Source organism: Mugil cephalus, chromosome 1 (assembly GCF_022458985.1).
Source record: "Mugil cephalus isolate CIBA_MC_2020 chromosome 1, CIBA_Mcephalus_1.1, whole genome shotgun sequence".
In the NCBI taxonomy this organism is placed as follows: Eukaryota; Metazoa; Chordata; class Actinopteri; order Mugiliformes; family Mugilidae; genus Mugil; species Mugil cephalus.
In genome coordinates, this window is record NC_061770.1 from 4,017,931 (window position 1) to 4,040,113 (window position 22,183).

The 22,183-nt window shown below is 39.4% G+C and overlaps 1 protein-coding gene across 2 annotated transcripts in view; it reads left to right on the plus strand.

Moving 5' to 3' along the window:
- Positions 1-22,183, plus strand: part of LOC125021185 (PDZ domain-containing protein 4-like) — a 48,731-nt gene that overhangs the window by 23,486 nt on the left and 3,062 nt on the right. For both annotated transcript variants that reach the window (XM_047607143.1, XM_047607152.1), the window contains 13 exons: positions 3,780-3,882; positions 5,032-5,272; positions 5,372-5,456; positions 8,109-8,207; positions 8,519-8,581; positions 10,352-10,453; positions 16,383-16,861; positions 16,954-17,149; positions 18,300-18,714; positions 19,956-20,376; positions 20,599-20,666; positions 20,804-21,150; positions 21,850-21,990. In XM_047607143.1, coding sequence (XP_047463099.1) covers positions 3,780-3,882; positions 5,032-5,272; positions 5,372-5,456; positions 8,109-8,207; positions 8,519-8,581; positions 10,352-10,453; positions 16,383-16,861; positions 16,954-17,149; positions 18,300-18,714; positions 19,956-20,376; positions 20,599-20,666; positions 20,804-21,150; positions 21,850-21,990 — 2,760 coding nt within the window. The remainder of the gene's footprint in view (positions 1-3,779; positions 3,883-5,031; positions 5,273-5,371; positions 5,457-8,108; positions 8,208-8,518; positions 8,582-10,351; positions 10,454-16,382; positions 16,862-16,953; positions 17,150-18,299; positions 18,715-19,955; positions 20,377-20,598; positions 20,667-20,803; positions 21,151-21,849; positions 21,991-22,183) is intronic.

Genomic DNA, 22,183 nt, shown 5'->3' on the forward strand with positions numbered 1-22,183 from the left:
GATGATAGATAGAGAATATTTCCTGCCACTCTCCCGGCTACCCAGCCTTTAATCAGTGATTTATTTCAGAAAGGTTTGATGAGTGTGAATCGTCTTTCTGAGCAACATGTAGGCTGTCTCACACCTTTACATCTACATTTAAAACTTACAATAGATTCCTAATTCCTAATAGATTTTACACCCTTTTCTACAGTATTTTTAAAATAAATAAATAAACAAATAAATACAATTTCTACGTGTGAAGACATTCTGGAGCTTTCTATCATATCACATAATCTTCATCTGCAGAAAATACATCTGAGCACTACAAAAGACTTCTGAAGTATTTTCACTGAAAAGCTCAAGTTCAAAGTTCATTACTGACAGTGGGAGTAAAAAAGGCTTTTGCTAAGGAGTGTGGAACTTCAGCTTTAAATCATATGGAAGTAATTATTATGTTAATGGAAAATATGCAGAGCAGTGGTGTCTCTGACCTCATCATTCCCCACAGGGTAGCATCAAGCTGAGCACAGCAGGGAGTGAGCATAATAAATTCCCGCATTATGGCCCTAATATGCATAAAAAGCAACATATAGAGGTGGAGTTACTGAAAATTCCACTTTTTTAATTGAGTTTTACTGTGATGATTACCTGCAATGAATGCATGATTTAGAACTAAAGTGCTGATGATTACGCACAATTGCACGTTAAAATAGAATAAATTTACTTTACTTAAAAACAGTATGCAAACTCATTGCCTCAAAAACTAAGTACAGTAAATGTAACATGGTGAGTTAGAGCCAAGTTGTTCAGTTTACGTACTACTTAATTACTACTACTGAAATATGTCATACAAGTAACTTTAATTTCATTTAGTGTCCACTACTTGACACAAATCACACCCTTTATTCACACCCATTATACACTCAATAGTTCATATTCACTTACTGAAATTATATCAAGTAAATGCTTGAATCAACACAGTCATCTAAAAACAATACACTGACATCATTTGCAAGTCCTTAATTTATGTCCTTAAATGTTTCACTTCACATCACTAAAAACACAACAGACCAGGAGTGAACAATAAACCAGTGGGATATTGCAGTTAAATATACTGTAGAGACGACTCCAGTATCACTGCAGTGGAGACAGTGACGGCGCAAACAGACCCAAATTTACAGACGGGCATTGCAGAGATTTACTGGGATCTGCTTTTACACGAGGTGTTGGAAAAAGAAGATTGGACTTTGACACATTTGACACACTAAGCAGTTTTTTTTTCCGTTGTGCCGCCCCTAAAAAAAAATAATGTTAATATCTTAACCTAAAAATGTACTTTTTCTAATGGGATTGAATTTAAAACCAGTGGCCCAATTGTTCAATCGCAGATCTCTGCAAACTTATTTTTTAGTAAGTATAGACAATAAGTTAAGCCATCTAAGCTAGGGCCACTAAAAATATTTGGATAAATACCATGTTAGAATTTACAGTGTAGAAACAACATGACCATGACAAATAGAAACTTTCACCTTGGAAAACACAGTGTTACATCAAGACGTTAGCCACCCTGCAGAATAAACTGTGTGAAATGTTGACCCTTAAATGTACACCTTGATGAAAACCAGTGGAATGTATTTCAGGTTTAATATATTTACTTTACAGTTTTTCTTCAAATCTACAAATATATAGTTGTAATATGACTGACTCTAGACTGCTAGATCACAGTTTTTCTGTTTTGCATTTTTTAATCCATGCCTGCAGTACAATAATGTATCCATGCTGATAAAATAAGCAACAGTATTAGCTTCTGCCAGCCTTGTTTAAAGCATTGAGGGGTGTTTCTATGGTAACCATATTTTCCCTGGCTGTTATTCTGGCAGTCCCTGTCAACTTCCAAAAGTCTCAAATTGCCACTGTGCTTGTTTTTATTTATATGTTCCCAGTCAATATGTCCAAAGAGTTGCCTCACTGCTGTGAAAAGTAAAGGGAAGACCGAGCTCGCTGTGAAACGCAGGACATTATGAGTAAAATGAAACAGATAAACACAATTACAAACCTGATGCATGAAGACCAGGTCTATTCCCAAAGAAAAAAACAACGCATTTCAGAATCACGCCAGTAAAAGTTGATTCATTATGTTCAGATATATGCAGTTATCTTGATTCATTATAAGTCCACCTTCGACACTGAATTCTTTTTTCCTCTGTTCCACCTTTAGCTTTGACTTATTATATTGCTCTGATGTCTGATTTCTAAATGTGGGCATGATTCATTAATCATAGCGTCTACTCTTCGGATGCATTATTACTTCTGCCTGTGGTCCTTGTTTGTCAGTGCTTTTAGCTGAAATTTCAGGCATCACTGCTAATCAGCAGTTATTGCTGAACCATCACTAACCTTGAAATGTAATTTTCAAGAGTAAAAATATTGTGCTCCCTTAGTTTTTCCGTTGAACTTATTCTTTGGAGAATACAGTATCTTCAAACTGCCATACAAATAGCCGTATTTCCTGGCATTCAATGCTCCCTAAAAATGACAATAACTGTGGTGACTTGATTAATCTTCGTGTTAAAACATCCAACTTACTCTGATGTTTACATCATAGCAAGTCTTTGAAGGACAGGTGGCTGCCCTTCAAAACACTTTCTGCTGGAGACACCACACTGAGCTTCAACACCATGTTCACAAATAATCCGACTGCCGTTTGTACAAACCTTTCCTTTAGCAATAAGCACATATCCCCTCTGAGAAAATAAATCAAACAGGCATGACATTATGACCACCTTCCTAATATTGTGTAGCTCGCCTTTGTTCCTCCAGAACAGTTGTGACTCATCATAGAATGGATATGGGCCTTCTGAGGGTGTTCAGTGGTGTCTGGTAACAGGATGTTGTTAGTGGGGGCCTCTGTGGATCATCCCACAGATGAAAAAGATATTTGATCAGTTTGGGATCTTGTGAATTTGGAGGCCAAGTCAACACCTTGTGCCGTGCTTCATCACCGATTTGTCATAATACCAACCAACCACACACACACACACACAATGGACCCTGTATGTAATTAGTGTTACATGCCTTAAAACTGAAGCTCTCACAAGAAAATATAATCACACAGCAGCATCCAGTCATAATTATCTAAGCATTAGTTTCAACATTGAACACACATGTCATTTTGTATTATGTTGTATCATTACCCTCTTTGCTCCTCTACTTAAGTGTTATACATAATTCTTCACTCTGCTCGTGATACCTATTTTTTTTATAATAGGTGTCTTGATGGCAGCCTACTCACTTGCAATGTAATGACTATCATCACTGACACAGCTCTCTGCCTCAGTGCTCCTGATTGGTCTTACAACAGTAACCTTGTGAGCACGCTCAATACCCTCTAGGCTACTCATAATGAGTACAATGAATACTGGCTCTATCCTTCTCTATAGCAATTATCAATCTCCTGTGTGTCACCTTCTGCCTCTTTCTCCTCGTCTCCTTCTTGACATGATGATATGATAAAAATGTAGCATGCAATCCTCACCATTTTTTCTGTCTACCAGCTGGCCTCAAGCAGGTGGGTCCCCTCAGACGTTTCCCTTGCCGCTGTCAGCTGAAGTGTTTTTTGAGGGTGTCTGCTAGAGACAATTGTTGGTGCTATATTAATAACATTTGAATTGAATGGAACTGCTGTTGTTACAGCTGAGCTTTCCTGTATGGATCAGCAGGAATGGAAACTAATCTCGGGTCGTGCCAAACCTTAACATACTTGAGAAATGACATATTGTAAATCTTCCTTTCTTAAGGTCAAAGGAAGAAGACCATCTCAGCTCCCACTAGACAGACCACAGAACTCCCAGGAGCCTTTGCAGCAACCTGGGTCAGTCCGCAAGAGTCACAGGAGGAAAGGTAAACAGTGACTGTATATTGGACATGACTGTGTGCTCATAATTTTGTCTTTTGGTTCGAGCTTTTACTTGCATTCACTTATTTCTTTTCTGCTGTGTTTGAAGTTTTGAGCTGCTGTCAAACAGAAATCTTTTTTTGATCTAAGCCTTTAATATCAACCCTCTTACTCACTTCTTAAACAAACCACTTTCAGTCGTCTTTCTCATCTTTCCCACAGTCTTGCCTCATTACTTTTCTAACTGATGCCCTCTTACTTGCCTTTTTTTTCCATCTGTTTCATCTTTATCTTTCAACAAGGCTCCTAAACCTTTCTCTTATCTTTTGCTCTTCTCAACTTCTTAAATATCAGATAATTGTTATCAATTGACGCTTGACTTTTACCATGTTTTTGATATAACTGCAAAGTTTTATCATAGGGTATCATTGAAAAATGCACCTTTTTTCATCACTTTGATTTTCATGGTGTATCTTGTTGGTTTATTCTCATTAAAGAGGCCAATTGTGCTTGTGGTATGTATGTGTTGTTAATTTACGTCTCTGGTCTCACGCTAAGGTTTCATAATTAATTAAAAATAAATGATCTGTGTATCATATCAACCAACCCTGATGTGTTACTTACTGAATCAGTTATTCGGCTTAGGGGGAAAGATCGGGGTCAGGTTTAAGGAGACATGAAACACAACTACAGCTTGTCACAAACTTTGACCAAAGTGTTTCTGTTGTCTAAACTTAAAGCAGAACTGTTTGAAAAGTGTGTGAATCCTGATGTGTGAAAAGTCTGCACTTTGTACTTGGCTGAATCAGTGCTATTCATAAAAGCCAAAAATAATTTTAAAAAAATATTTACAAATTACATTTGAATGTGATCCAGATGGACATGACATGTGAACCAGCCTGTCCAAACTGAATGACAGAGAAGTCTGAACTGTGATGAGTCTCCTAAATAATCAATTATTTAATTTACACCACTGGGTGCATTACTATGAATGTTTGCCTGAAAGTCTGAACATCATGTCTCAACCATCTCTATTAAACCAAGAGTCTGACTCATTTGAAATATTGAAATATATATATGTATATATATGTATATATATATATATATATAATTCTGTTGTTGTTGAGGTAATGAGAGTGTCCCCCGTGTCTCAGCTATGTTAGTGTGCAGTGGGAACAGGTCGGGCAGCACCTCCATCTCCTCCATCGCCATGGTGGCGATCCCCGACTGTGTTGACAACGCCACACAGACGGACATCAGCTTCCAGAACATTGTAACACTGGGGAGAAGCAGAGGTCACCATCACCATAGCCGAGGAGGCTCCTCCTCTCCCCCACCGCCTCCCCCCTCTCCTCCCCTCCCTCACCTGGTGGGACCATATGGGATCAATGAGTTGTATGGGACTCGCCTTTCTTTCTTTTTAGTTTTTTGGAAACTATGAAAGATCGATTCTGTTCGGTATAATGGTGATGGCCTGTCTTCCCTCTCTCTCAGCTGTGTGTTTGAATACAATGACCCCAATGACTACTTTGACGTCTCACACCATGAGGTGGACAGGCAGGATGACCTGGAGTACGAGGTGAGAGCTCTTCGACTGTATTACCTTCCGCGAAATGTCACTAATTGAAAAATGGTAGGCAATTTTTCATTTGGTGCGACAGAGCTGTCAACCTTTTCACAAGTACTGGACCGTTTCTAACAAGCTCACAGCCCTCCTTCCTTAGAGGAACATTTGTGACTGTGAAACGTACATGCACAAAGTCACATGCAAGTAAATGAGTCTGATGAATGCAAGTGGAATATAAAACAGGGCAGCCAGCTGTGGTTCTTCACTTTATGTTAGGAAAGACTAATGCACTAATTCACCCTTATTATGTGAAAGCAGGAATAGAAGGAATGCAGAAATATAAACGGAAAAAGGCCCAGACTGCCTAGAAGTGTTTTTATTTTAACACTACCACTCTCTATATTGATTTTTAATAGGACACTTTTTATGTACAGGGGAAGTTATTGCAATATAGGCTTGGTGTTAGCTTTGTCTAACGGTGTTGTCTACTGTGCTGAACAATTTATAGGTGATACATATAATAAGGGAATGGACATAGAAATGGAGAGTCTCTAAAAAAGTCTTTCATTGTTCATTGTTCTCCTTCAAACCTCTCCTGGTTGAATCATCAGTACAAAGGATGAACTGTGTTGGACAGATATAAAGTGATATAAAGTCTGAGGACATAAAAGATGAAATTAGTGTAGTGTAGTGTACAACAAGAAAGTGTTCAATCACTGAAGGATTCACTGAAGGATCACTATGCAAAACCAACCAACCAGCCTATAGGAGAAAGAAAACATGGAAATACATAAAAACAGAGAATATACATTACAATACCAAAATAATACAGTTCTGTTATGTCTGTTGAGCTTCAAAAATCTTTTGCTTTTTTCATCCACAAATGAGTCTTTCTTTAGCCCATAGCCCCGCTATCATCATTACACTTCAGTTCTTATCAGGTGACAGGTAAGAGGAGGAGGAAAGACATTTAAAGCAAAATGTGGGATTTAGGAGGAAGACGGGGAGAAGAGGGGAGAATAAAGCAGAAAGAGATAAATAATTGAGCATAAAAATAATAGTTATTAATAAAGATGAAGAGGGAATGGGAAGGGGAGAAAGAAATTAAGGGATTGCAAAGATAAGGAAATACTGTAAAATAAATGAAAAAGAAAAATAGGACAGTGAGAGCAGAAAGCAACAAACTAGGTACTATAAAAAGTAAGCAAATGCTAGAAACATGGAAGAAAAGACAAACACATATTTATGCACATCCATCAGAAATCCTTCAGAAAGGCTTAATGACTCCTACGAGCCGTCGCGCTTGGTGCAGAAAATGTGACTGAGTGAAGGTCAGTCTGGTTTGAACCCTTTTAAAACTGACTCTTATTTCTGATCATGAATGCCTAATGGACCCATGTTTTTAGCTGAATGGCCCTTTTTTCTGCTCTATTGATTTTCTTCTGTTTCCTGAGACAAACGACAGTTTGGTCATTAAACAAGTCAGCGCAGTGGAAACATTTCTGCCATTCCTGGCTAAATATCAAAAGCTTCCTCAGTCATTCATTTTCCCAACCCACCATCATGAGACACTATACCCACCCACTTACCTGCTCATGTCCTAATTTAATTCTTCTCTCAATTACATCCTTCGTTCCCTTCCTAAATCACTTTCTCTTCCTTGCTACTTTCTTTGACTGATGTGCTCCAGCTAAGCAAGTGTGGGTGATTGCTAGCTACTGTACATGATGAACTCCTTTGATGGTCTTATCTGGTCTTCCTAAGCCCAGCCAGTTGCTGAAGGTTTAAGGTGGTCTTTGAAGACCTCTCTCTCTTTCCATCATGATTTGCTTTTGAGGAACCAATGATTAACCCTCTGGTTGTTCACTGTGCCTGAACTTGTTACCTCACACTGGGTTCTGCTTTAATTTATACTGTCCTAACTATAGAGACAAGAATGACACGCATGTCATACTAAATCAACTGTGTGTTCTCATGATTTGTCAAACATGTATCTCAGTTTATTGTGATATAAGCATAAAATAGTTACTAATGCTAACATCTGGTAATAATCCAAACTGGTCTCTGTATATATTTCGCTGGTAAAGGCTGTCAGGATCATAAACCAGCTTCATTAAAATTTTCAGCTGGATTTTAATCTGAATGGCATTTTAAAAAAATATTTTTTTAGTAGGATTTATGCTGTCACTGGATTCACTTGTGCGCAGATCCTTGCACCTTGCTGAACTTGGTGAGGTTGGACAATAACAAATTACCTCTCAACCTCAGGAGGAAGACAGCAGTGGTTGAATTTTTAAAGTGATTGAAATGACAGGTTTCCCTGCAGCCATGAGTGCATGTAAAATTGTCACCATGGGAGACAAGAAAATTGCAGAGAAGCTTGCTGCAGAGTGAGGATGTCTGTCTTGTAACCCGTGTAATCCTGTGAAAGTGCCTCTTTTAACCAAAACCGGGAAGCTGTTTCTAAAACTAAGCAAGCAATGATTGAATAAGAAAGTAATAATCAAAAAATCAGAAAAAATGGATATTAAGCAAACAGCAAGAAAAAGTAATTTTCCAACTGATTGTCACCAAGCCTCGTTTTTCTGCTGCCCATCTGAAGAACAGTGCTGCACCCTAAATCTGCTCAGACCGGCTAACACACTTCTTCCCTGTGTTGACCAGGAGGTGGAGCTGTACAAGTCCAGTCAGCAGGAGAAGTTGGGTCTGACGGTCTGCTACAGGACGGATGATGAGGACGATCTTGGGATTTATGTTGGGGAGGTAAAGACAGAAAGAACGCATGAACTGTTCTTCCTCTCCTGAGTGTGTTCATTAACTTTTAACTGACACACTCATATTTTAACTTACATGAAGACACTCTCTTAAAATAATGGTCCACGTTTTTTTTTCCAGGTTTTTCAGAAAACACAAAAAAACAAAAAACAGATATTGACTTCATCACTCATCCACTCATCTAACTTAAAGATATCTAGTCATTCAACCATTATTGTTTATCTCTTCCTTAAGTCATTTGTCGGTCTATCACTTAAGGTTTGTTTGTCTTTATCTTTTCTCTATATGTGTCTCTTAAGGTTAATCCCAACAGCATAGCAGCCAAGAACGGACGCATCAGAGAGGGGGACCGAATACTGCAGGTACGCAACCACAACATTTACACTTATTGCTAAGGATGAATTAAGTTTTCCTATACATTTGGCAACTGGTTATGCAACTTTTAATGAAATCAATAAAATGCAAAATTCTATCAAACTGTAAAAAAAATAGTTTTACACTGCCTTATAAATTTAATAAATATATAATCTCCTTTTACCTGATTTTAATTTAAGGTTGTGTAATGAAACAACACTAAAACCATTATTATTCATGAAGCTTCAGCTTTGACCTTCAGGTAAGTTAACTACATTTCCTGCAGAATCTAACCACATGTCCTCTGCCAGATTATCTGACTCAAAATAGATTCAGATCAAACTATGTAAATTTACACCTGGAACCCCCGGGACACTCCGGTCCAATCAGAGCGAGCTGTCAGCAGCCCGGTTACTGCTCCCCTAAAAATAGACTGCCACAGAGCGATGGAGGGGAGACAACACCGTCACCCTCTGTTACACACCGCTCACTGTTTGTCAGACAACAGAGGCCACTGGAACATATCAGTCAATCCTTCAAATCCATCAAAATGAGGAGACCTTTTCTTTAACTGTTCATTTAAACCTGCACCCTACTGTTGAAACTTTTTGAGACTTCATCACAAGAGTCGGCATAAAAAACAAAAACAAAAAAGAACAAAAAACAAAACAAGAGTTGGCCTAAAACAGAGCCAAAGTGTGACGTGTATCAGCTCTTTCATGGCGCTGTGAACATAAAGGGTTCCTGCTGTTCGGTTTGCAGGAGTCCAGTAATATAGAGGATATTTCTCTGCATTCAGTGTTTTAAATACAGAAGAAGTGAGCAGGTGTGAAGGCCTCTGTGACAAGAGCCAAATCGTTGTTGCCAGAACATCTCCTGGCTGATAGTGGACAACAGAGGGAGAAATGACAGACTCCCTGTCCCAACTCACAAGACTCTGAAGCTGACATCTTGGAGCCTGATGCTGGATGCTTCGGAGCTTTTGTAAGGTTTTGGTGGGTCAGAAGTGTTGGTGGCACAAGATCATGATGAAGCAGGGTCGGTTATAATCTTATGGATCATCAGTGATACTTTCCATAGTGTGCACTGCACTATTAATTCAGTCAAGAAGATGAGACAACTGTTTCATGCTTAGTTCATCCTTTGATAAAAGAATAAGTTCAGCTGACACGTGTGTCTGTTCATTCTGGGAGAGGTTGACGATGGAAAACAAACGTGAAAAACTTTATCAACGTGACTTTTCTGCACTTGCTGGGAGAAATTCTGCTCCGGCTGATGACCTCATGCAAACAGTGCCAGGGTAAAGCTAAAGTTGAGATGTGATAATAATAGACCGGCAGCAGCACCTGGCATTGCCATGGTAACCAGACTGCTGATGATGTCACCACCAGTTCCCATGACAGCCATCATCACAGAGATAGAGGTGTCTCTGGACAGATGTGGGGTCTCCCTGCTAGTCTGGGGAAATATCATTCAGGTTTTATATTTATGTTTAGAAGTCCGACTTTTACTTTTTTTCTGCAAGTAGAGATCTAAAGAAACTCTCAACAACTCTAAATATCCTCTTCAACATCTATTCAATTTATTCAGTTATGTTCAGACAGAAAGTAGGAAACACTAGCTCCAGCGTTGAGAAAAATTAAATCTAACATATTATAGAGAGATACTACAGAGAATTACAGGTGAAGTAAACTGTCTACAAATCTACTTGTTTATGTACAATCTGACTTTTATTAATCACTATAAAACAGATAATCTGTATCATTTTTCTCTTTTAGATTAATGGAGTGGACATTCAGAACAGAGAAGAGGCAGTGGCCATTCTGACCAGAGAGGACAGCATCAACTTCTCCCTGCTGCTGGCCAGGCCTGACATAGAGGTGAAAACACAACACAAGACAACACAGTTAACCAATCATGACCCCCATAGGATGAATCCTACCGATGTTTGGCATGCCTAACTTTTTATTTTGCCCACATGAACTTGATGTTTTAAGTTTTTATTTTACTCTTGACAACCACTAGACAGATCAAGAGTGAATAAAGGTGATTCACAAGAGGGGGAAGGGCATAAAAGTTGAGGCACAGCAGGAATTAGGGAGAACGAAATGACAAAAATCTGTTTAACTTTATGAACATGGAGAACAAAAGAAACTGGCCTGTCCAACAACAAAAGTAATCCAATAAAAAGAAAGTTGTTATCCAGAGTAAACTAACTAACTGAAGAAAACCACAAGAAAACAGGGAAGATAAGGAGATCCATGACAAACAGACAAGGAAACCCCGGGTAAACCATCAGGGGTTAATGAAGAACGAGAAGAAACATCCAGGAAAACAAAGGCAACAAATCACAAGGAAAAGGGTGAAAAAGACAGAGCCATATATACACAAAAGACTAATCAGGAAACAAGACACCAGTTAGACTAACAAGGCCGTAGCAAACAAATCACGCAGGCAGGAAACACGAAGGGAAGAAAAACAGTAAAACCAACAGATAAAGATCCAAACAAATTCAAACAGGAAGCGATCAACACTCAAAACATGGAAAAAAAAGTTAAAACAGAAGAATATTTACAAGTAAAATCAAACTAACAAGGAAGATGCAGAAAGTGAATCGGCATCACTCTGATCCTTCAACATTGAAAGCTCAGGTTTCAAATTTGAATTGATTTTAATTTGTTTGTCTTAATTCAACGCTAAAAGATATACAGTTTGTAATAAGCAAAGCCACGTAATGGAGAAGATGGAGCACACTAACATTTATGGTAGACATGATAACTAAACCAATCATTTCATACCATTTTACACCATTTAAATCCCTTCTGTACTCCCCGTCAGCTCATTCATGTCATCGTCCTGAAATAGCTCTAAAGCTTCAGGTTGAAAAGTGTCTCTCCTGTTTCATCACTCAGCGTGCCTGCAGCCCACTTTCTAACCTACTTTCCTGTCTGTTACTCTGGTGCTACTTCAGGCGGCCAACAAGAGAGAACGAGTTATCAACTTATTGGAACGTCATGTGTTCACATGAGTCCTGTTTATTTCTCCACTGGTCCATGACCAGTGTAGATGGAAAACTAACAACTAGATTGACAGAAGATGTATTTTCCTGCACCAAATATTGATTTAAGAGGAGCCGTGACCTTTTCATCCGTCCAAATCTGTAATTTACAGCAGTCAGTCATAAACACACATTTACAGAGCACATTGACATGGCAAAAAAGCCACCGTCTTCAGCGACCTAACAGGATTTCTCCACACACCACCATCAATCCAAACTTCTCTTCTCTTCATCTTCTCTAAAACTGGGAGGAAAGAATAATGTTTAGAAACAGGAGCACATGGTTCAAGATTAAGTAGATGAGAATAGTTTTAGTTTCTTGTCAGTACTCCAGAGAAACTGCTGAAAAAACAGTTTCATTAGCGTATAGTATTACATACATAGGTGGTTTCTGGGAAGTTAGGAATGAATGCAGGACAATCGCGGAAGCCAAGGCTCAGTATAAAGCAAAATTAACAGGATTTATTACAATACAAAGGTGTCTTGAAAACTGCTTGAAGAATGTGCAGCAGGGAAGGATTGGACCATGTGGTTGTGTCAAAAAAATGAAGGCAATGTAACAAAACTTGACCTGGCTAACAAACGTCTCTAAGTTCAAAGTAACTAACAAAAGTTCTAACCACTTACAAAAGAAGGTACGATCAAAAAGGTAAAATCAGTGGCATCAACCACTAAGCCTGGTGTGTTTAAACAAAGGTTTACCTACGTGAGGTGTCGAGGGAACCCCAGTCTCACATATGGGCCACAGCTTCCACCACAACTAACATAAACAGAAATATGCTGAACACACAGCAGTCAAGCAACGGAGCAGCAGAGGACCGAGCAGCGGATCCTGTGGCTTAGTCCCTTTTCATGTATCCATGGGTCATAATTGGATGATCTGGGGCCGAACCAACCAATCTGCAGGCACCACTAGACTTCCCAGGTGGAATCAACACCTGCTGAAAACAGACAGGAGAGGGGAATGACAGAAACACGTAACAATACGATTTCCAAGCGTGAAGAATATAAAACATTTATGCTTTTCTATATCAGTATGCTGACCTTACCTCCACTCAAAGTTTAGAGGAGCCTCTGATTTGAAGAAAGTTTGTGGCACAAAACATAAAATAAGACTTTTTTTTTCCACTATGAAGAATCAATGAAAAAAAAAATCTACTCTAGCAGAACAAGCAGTTGCATTTATGCATTTATTTAAACAGGTTTTGTCCAGTGTCCAGTCCAGTTTTCTCATTTAGATCTAGTATTTTTTTCTGACTGAATGTCTGTGTTCTCTCAGAGAGTAGCTGACTGACTTGTGAAAGAAAGAAGAAATAACAAAGATGCAGAGAAAGTGCAGCAGCACATTCTGAACAGACAGATGTGACAGACAAGATGTCACCACAAAATTAGTGTTAATGAGTGCTGTTTCAGCTGTCTCTGAGTTTGCTGCAGTGTGTTTTTTATCACCACTGTTGTTTCTGTGCCTGATCTGGGGGTTTCAAGGTGGGTGCTGTAAAGCATCTTGAGACAGTTTGTATTGATATTGGTGTTATATAAATAAAAAGAAAGTGAACTGAATTGAATTAAATATCCTTGATTTTAAGGATAATGCTGTTTACTGATGTAATATTCATGCTTTCAACCTCGCTTAGAGTTTATGTTTCATTCATTCCCTGTTCCCTGAGAATCTCCTGTCAGGACTTTCCGTTGTTGTTATCAGGAACTGAGACTTCTACTTCAGTGGATCAGTTGTGTCTATTTCAAGCGTGACATCTGGAGGTAACCAACGAGTGCAGAGAGAGATGTGCAGCTCAAAGACTCAGCTGTGAGACACAAAGCTGTGCTCTGCTTTATTGGCAGAAACTGGTTCAGTGAAGAGAGAAATTGAGGTGTCCTGGCCTTAAATAAAGGTGTCAACAAGTAAAACATTCACACAAAATAAAGTTGAATTGTATTGTGCACTTTAAATCCATGTAAACAGTTGTCTTTTAGATACTGAATGATACTGAAATGATTGGACTAAATCAGTGATGGTTCTAAAAATGCTCCAACCACACAAAGGCATAAATTATATTTATAATCAAATGAGACCAAAAATTCTTTTCGCTCGACAATCATGGAGGAACTGCAAACTATAAGAATTCACTCAGTGTCATAAACAGTCCCTTCCATTAGAACATGTAGCACCATCGGCACTGAGTATGAAGAGAAAAAAAACGTATATATAAATAAATACAGCACATGACTATGAATTGAATGAATTAAAATCAGTGTTCTGGATCTCTAACCAGCATAGTTTCATTCACTAACATAGAACATAACATAAAATACATGATAATGGTGGATGTGTTACGTTTTCTCTGTGTGTTATTATAGAAATGCAAACACACACGCACACACACACACACACACACACACACACACACACACACACACGCATGATAAATGTCTAGTATGACAGCAAGTCCCAGAGTGTGTGTCCACATCTGCTGACAGAGGAAGAACTGCAGTACGGCACATCCATACACGTCACTTTAAACACACACACACAAGCATACGTAATCGCAGATGAATACACACACTCTGTGCACATACACAAACACACATCAACCAAACAAATGAGCTGACTGTCAGTCCATCACTGTTTAGCAAACTCTGACACTCCAGACAGTCAGATCGTCCTGTAATGTGAGAGCAGGAGATGATGGATGATTTTTCAACAAGCAAATAACAAATTAGGAAACGGTGGCAATAAAGAGTGAGCTTCAATAAAAGATGGCAAATGGGAACAATGAATCCTTCTGTATCAGCAGCTTCTGAGAAACGGGTGAACCCTTGAGGGTCAGTGAATAAACCTGCATGAAATCAGTCACAGAGCTCTGAGGGAGACCAGCCTCAGACTCTGTACTGTTATCTGACCAGAAATCTGCTTTCTAATGGTTATCCAGGCCACAAGCTACAAATAAATGATTAATCACACCAGTTTCTGCTTACTGTGTATTAATGCCAAACAAACAAAACAAAACAAAACAAAACAAAACAAAAAAAAAAGAGGGGACTGATAATGTTTCTCAAAGCTTCCACTTTAACTACAGAGAAGAAACCAAAAACTGCTCTATATTTTCCTTGGGGGCGCAGAAATGACAGCTCCTCGCTTCACAAGTGCATCCAGAGAAATATACTTGAAAGATCATTAATATCATCAATAAATGTTATTTCATTCAAAATACTTTTTAGTAGTTACTTTGAGCACATGGTGCAGCATTAGAGACAGACCACATGCACAATATTGTAAAGAATACCGCAAAAAAGACAGAGAGAGAGGGGTGATGGTGTTAGATATGGATGAAATGATGAAGGGATGATGGATGAGGACAGGAAAATGGAAGAGTAGATATTTCTCCTGTGTGACCTAGTTCTTTCAGTCAAGGTTACACACACACATGCACACATCTATCACAGACAAGACGATGCACTGATGTTGGTCTGCACACATCCCCGACACAAATTAGAAATCATATTATTTTTCATTGAAGAAACAGGCTGGTCAGGATTATTTTAAGCAGAGTAATCCCCATTTGGTTCTTTGGTAAGGCTTTGGGGTAGCATGATAATTTGATGCATTTTAATAGTTTTCTGGACAACTAAACCGTTTTATTTTGACATTGAGAATAATATAAAATATCACCAGGCTTATTTTCTAAAATGTACCTCATTTTAATTTTTAGGTCTGAATTCTGATAAATAAACACTACACACAATACCATGCTGACATTAAGTCAAGCGGCCTATTTCTGAAAGAAACTAAGAAACTCTGCATTTGTAACTAAATCATATTAAAGGAATATGAATCCAGCAAAGGACATATTTCCTTTGGCAACAACAAAATAATTCCATTAAGATAGAGAGTAGAGCTGGCAGCATTCTTCTGCCGTTGCTGAATTGACAATATTGGAAAAATATAACTTTTAAATCTCTGCGCTCACTGATGCGTGACTCCATGAAGCCTCCTGTTAGACCCTCAGCTCATTTCTGTTCCGCATCTTCTGATTCAGCTCTTTTCACCCTTTCACTTGTGTTTTAAGAATCTTTCAGCGAGTTAATACAAAACCCCAAAGTCTCTGTGGGACTTTGAAATGTTAAAATGTAAAAAAATACCTTTGTTTGCTTTTTTATGTCCATTCAGAGTTTGATGTAATATTGAGGGGTCATATGCCTCCACGGTATTCAGAATGAACTGGATGGATTAGAATGATCTGATAAGATACATGCAAAATATCAGTCAGAGTGTAGATGTTGAAAGCAACATTTGAACATTTCAACATCAGTTGCAGCTAACAGGGGAAGAAGTGTATGGATGTACCATGTTTGCTCCTGGAAATACATCAACTGATTTACCTCATGTGGAGCTAACATGCACAGAAAGAATGACCTTTTTTTTTCAAAACTTTGGGAAACAATTGGTTCAGTATTTACATGGTATTAGGAGCTCATATGTTCCTATATGATGAACAATCTGATCTGACCAGGCTGATCTGATAGTTACACAAGGCATTATTAGTGGAGTAGTGGTGCAGCCCACTCTGGACTGTCAAAATAGATAATCTCAATGACAATCTCATTTGCACAGATAAGGATTTTTTTTTTTTTAAATTGTGCTTAAAATCCAATAAATCGCTGACCACTATACACATTTTTGCCAGAATAGTTTTATACCTGTGTAACATTGCTGTTTACATGATACAGTTATTTTCTGACTTTCCTTCCAGAATGACAACCCTGTTGATCCAGAGGAGGTCATGGAGCTGACTCTGGAAGGAGGAGACTTATCTACAAACTGCCGTGCCTCCTCCTGCTCTATCAACTCCTCTCAATTCTCTGGTTACTACCACCTGCGCCGCGGAGGAGGAGGAGAAGGAGGAGGCCTGTCCTCTACATCTGGAGGTAGAGAGGTTGCAATGGGTGAGGTGGATGTAGAAGAGGAAGAAGATGAAGAGGGAGAGGAAGGAGAGAAATTAGAAAAGGAGGACAAAGAACCACCTGTGCCGCTCCCTCCTCTGTTGAACTTGGCTCCTCTGCTGTCAAACAGCCAGGAGCTGGACAGCGGAGTAGGCCGGACTGACGACAGCACCCGCTATGAGGAGTCATCTGAACATGACCTACTGGGTGATCAGACCAGCGCCTGCAACACCAACACCACAAACACACCAGGCAGTACCAGGAAGTTCAGACCAGGACCCAGCCCCAGGTAGATCATGAAATCAGTGAAACATCTTGAAAACTATGATTTCACATTAGTAGATGGGTAATAATATGTACAAATTTGATTTCTGTACCCAGGCCCAGTCCCAGACCAAGCCCCGGCCTTGGTCCCAGTCCAAGACCAAGCCCCAGCCCCGGACATGGCAGAGGAGACACCACTCCTCCCTTCCTCCACCTCAGGGACCTGCAGCTCCAGCTCAGCTCAGAATCCCTGGACTGGACTGGTGGAGGTACAGTAGGAGCAGCATACAGCCCCCATCACCATTATCACAAGGTATTTTAAGATGAAGTCACCAGGTGATGTTTTGTTTGTCATTTGTCAGCTATAAAAGCCCAAAACAAAGCTCCAATTCAACTAAAACTAATAAATAGATCCAATGAAATGAAAAATAAAAATAAATAAATGAATATACTGGGGGATATGTATTTTATTCACCAGGTCCCACATCCAATGTTGCTTTGTCCGACATGAATGTCTGATAATCTACTGCTGAAAATAGACATCATTGTCCTCATGATTCTTTTTCCACAGGAAACAACTGTGTTAGGCCTCACTAACATATTATTTTGACATAAATTTAAAGATTTCAGGAGAAACCTCTCTGAACAAAAGACTAATACACTGGCACTTTCCCACAGTCACTGACAATATGAAAAAATGCACGCTACAGCTAAACCTATACTTTGATTTCAAGCCTAATTACTCAAATTGACTTTCAGTGAGACGCACAGTATGTGCTCATGTATTTCAGCACATTCAAATCCTTTCAGCAATTATCTAGAGTGGTGCATTTCAGTTGTCTCATAGCAACAGGATATGTGACCAGTGCTTCCACTGTATTTAGTGCTGGTAGGGAATTGTTACTTTCCAACATTTAATGTAATCAGTGTTTTGGCAAATTTAACCGAGCATCTAACTGTGTTAATGGATTTAGAGTTTAGTTCTTATTTCTGTTACTGACACAAGAAAAGGCTGATGCCAGAAAGCTACCCTACCCACGTGTAGTAAGTAATCTTCATCATGTTAATCCACTTACTAATTAGTACAGCGGGATCAGCTAAAGGTTGATAATTGTAGAATATATCCATCTATAACTAAAGTGACCTGTTCAAGTCACCATGAAAAACAAACTCATTGCAATCATCTGATCCAGGGGATCATGCTTATTATATTTGAGGTGCAGCACATACATAATGAAGAGCAGAACACTGCGAAACATTTTCCAGTTCAACCATTGAACAGCTGATAGAACCCACTGTTTAGATGACATTACTCACTATGATCAGTTATCTTCTCAATAATATCAGTCAGATGTTCTTGACGAGTTATCTCGGAAAGCATGTCCAGTACAATCAGATGTCCCTGGAAAGTAAGAAAGTAGTTATTTGCTAAATTCTGCTAATTTCTAACCTCTGACCCGCAGCACTACCACCACCATCTCCACCAGCCCCCCCTGACGATGATGATGATGATGCCAGGCCTGACAGAGGAGGAGTGCCAGCGTTACCAAGAGCTACTGGAGATCAAATGCCAGTATGAGAAACATACCGAAAAACATCGGAGAGAATTAGTGAAAAATGAACAAGAGGGCGTTGTGGCAGAAGGTGGAGACCAGGGGGAGACAAAAGAGGCAGAGACGGAGGACTCTTCTTCAGTGGTGGTGGATGTGAACTGCAATGAGACATTAAGTGAGCATGAGATGGCGCTGATTGAGGAGGAGCTACGCCACCTGGAGTTTAAGTGCCGCAATATTCTCCGAGCACAAAAGATGCAGCAGCTCCGAGAGAGATGTCTGAAAGCCTGGATGATGGAGGAGGAGACAGTGGCAGTTGGACCAGGTAACCATGACAACAACTGACATGAGAATGTGTGACACAAATACCAAAATCTGACATCTTGATTTATTAGTTTAGTATCCATGTCAATTAAAAACCAACAGTTATGCAAAGATGAAGAGAGACATTCACAACTCTGGTCTAAGAAATAGTCACATAAACCTAAAACTACCTCAGTCTATTATTTTACTTTGTTTGGTACAGAAGAAACAAATAAGATCTTGTGTGAATTGTTTTAATGGACGTTAGCTGTGTCGATAGAACTAATATAGTTATTTTTCCAGCTAAACAGCTGTAGTGTCCTCGACCTTCTCATCTTAACAATAAAGTGAACATTTTTTCCCCTACAGATTATTAATCTAAACATTTAAGGTTGAGGTTTGGAGATATGTTTAGAGATCTAAAGTGGATGGCAGGTTAAACTGACAGAATAGGAAAGAAAACTCCTCCTTCAACACAGCACAGCACAGCACAGGAGGCGTTGGTTAATGTTGGTGATGGCAGATTGAAATAAACAGGTTTGGAGAAGCAGAACAATACATATACAGTGGAAAAAACATCAGACTGAAGATCAGTGAGATCCTGTTTTGACGCCATGGCACTGTAATATCTGCAAAAGAAGAAGAAAAAAGCCTGAAGCAATGATATATTTTTCTGTAAATATGTGTGAATAACAATGTATCCAGTATATGGAGAACTGCTTACAATAAAAAAAAATATATATATATATATATGGTTGAAATTAAATTAGACATTAAAATTTAAGTATATTGCACAGTTGTTTTTATTGTTTAATGTCTGTTCCAAGATCAGCCATTAGATGGCAACAAACACTTTTGTTTTGGATGCTTTAGAACATGCAGCAAGGATTTGTAAAAGTTTAAGGAGTCAACACGTGAAAGAAGATAGAGATTTAATATTTCAAATGGTTTCCTACATTCTCAAAGACATTTCATTCACAGATGCCAATATCTGAATGAATCGAGTTGTTATCTTTGGTAAAATAGTCTCTGACACCAAACTGAGAGGACAAAAACCAGTGTCAAAGACCCAGTTTTGAAGAAGGGCCTGCATTACCAGGTCAGGATCATGAGTTACTTGATTCCTGATAATTCAACTGTGATCCAAACTCAGAAATACTTGAATCAAACAGGTGATATGAAGTGATCGAATACACAGACAGTCAGACTTGTGAGTGTGTACACTACAGAAAATAATTAAAACTATTTGTATTTTCCTTGTAGATATGGATAATGATAATGATGACAACGATGATCCTCATCGCCACGAGTTGTCGGCCATCAATGAACTCCCAGAGCGAGAACGATCGGACGACAAAGACAGCACTAGCGCCTACAACACTGGAGGGGAGAGCTGCCACAGCACGCCATTGGTCAGCACAGAGCAGATTCCACCTCTGCAGGAAGATGAAGATGAAGGAGGGAGACGACTGATGTCTCCTCCTCCTCTCCTCCACATCGGTCGCCTCCCCACTCTGAACTCTCCCCTCACACAGAGGCGTCACAGGCGGGACACAGACAGAGAGAGACGTCACTCACACCTCTGCTCCTCTTTCTCTCCGGGCACCTACAGGAAGTATGAAGCAGCCAATGGCAACTTGGCAAATGGCTCAAGCTCCACCCCCTCTACGCCTTCCAAGTTCAGGTCTGTTATTGACACATACACTGATCAGGCATAACATTATGACCACTGACAGAAGTAAATCACATTGACCATATTCTGACAATTCAGTGTTCTTCTGGAAAACTTTTGGAATGTTATGAAGGTGGTCATAATGCTATGCCTGATCAGTGTAGTTATTATTGATTTAACTGCATTTATATTTCATTTGAATAATACTGGATATGTGCGTATTGCCATCTTCAGATCACTCACCAGAGAGGCGGGGTCATCTAGAAGGGGGGTAGCTGATGGAGGTCGGGGATCCAGATCAGGTACAGTGCGTGATTCTCTAACTAATTATGGTGTTTTTCTGTTTACAAATTGTTCTGTTGCACTAGGTAGCACACAGAAAACCACTGTATGGAAGTAGGTCCAGTTTTAACCTTTAATGATGCAACTGTCACTGCAGTTGGAGTCACCAACAGGCCTGAAGGTGGAAGTGCAGAGTCCAGTCCTTATTTCACCAGAAGACACCACAGTCACCATAAACCATTAGAACGCTATCAAAGCTGCATGACGCTGCCCTCTGAAGGTCTGGTGGACCCTCTGGACCGAGTAAGGGACAGAGCTAGAGCGGAGGGTGAAGAGAGAGGGATGGGGACAGGCAGCAGCGGCCCAGCCAGCCCCAGGAGTGTGAACAGCGCCCCCTGTGGACTCGAGGACCACCGTGTAGGTCCATCACGGTTAGGACTGGCCTTACCGCTTGGACTAACTCACTCCTCACCAACTGCCTCACCGCAACGCATGGAATGGAAGGTAAACGGTGTGGCAGCGCTTCACATGATTACTTTTAAAGCACTGGCTGGTTAACAGGTTTGCTCACTACAACACATAAAATACTATGTTTCCTCTTTTCCTATGGTGTTAAAATGTAGAAATTCAGTTTTACAGCTTTTTAGACTTGACAATACAGAGTTAATCAGCGGTCTCAAGCACAATTCTTCAGCTTTAGTTTTATAGTATACTAAAATGTATTGAATCAATGGTATATTGATAATACGCTATAGGATTTGTAAAAAAAACAACAAAAAACAGTAAGACTGTGTGAGAAATTAATATTAACTAGGAATTCAATTGCAGTATTTTTTTCTTCTATATTTTACATGTAGTCCTGCTTCATGTTTCAAACACACTGTATGTTGATATCAGAAATCTAGTTCATCATTTTAAACTCTAGTATGAGGTATACAGGGATATAGCTAATAGCTTTATATAACTCACAGCACAGTTTTTAAAGGTAGCACAGCCTCAATCAACAATCATCATGGAACTATTAAACCAAAGACTTTTCTTAACCCAGTGTGAAACCCTGAGAACAGAAGGGAACTAGGAGTCTGAGGTTGAGGGGAAGCTTAACAACAAAGACACCAAGAAGCTTAATAAACCCCACAAGGCTTGAATATATTATTGGTCGGCCTTTAACTGCCTGCTTTGATGCGTGTGCTCTGTGTCCAGGTAAAGATCCGCAGTGACGGCACTCGTTATGTGGCCAAGCGGCCAGTCAGGGATCGTCTGCTGAAGGCCAGAGCCATGAAGATTCGAGAGGAACGCAGTGGCATGACGACTGATGATGATGCTGCCAGTGAAATGAAGCAGGTACAGGCTGCACAATCAACACAGAAATCTGCATGAATTCATATTTACAGGGTGTAAGTGAATTGATCATACATGTTCTCTCATCACACTCTGATGTGGTGAGACCAGAAGGATTTTTTATGTTCAGTTCATCATTTCCTCCTTATATTTTCCTTTTGAGAAGGAAACAATCAAAAATCCTAAGAAAGGTTTC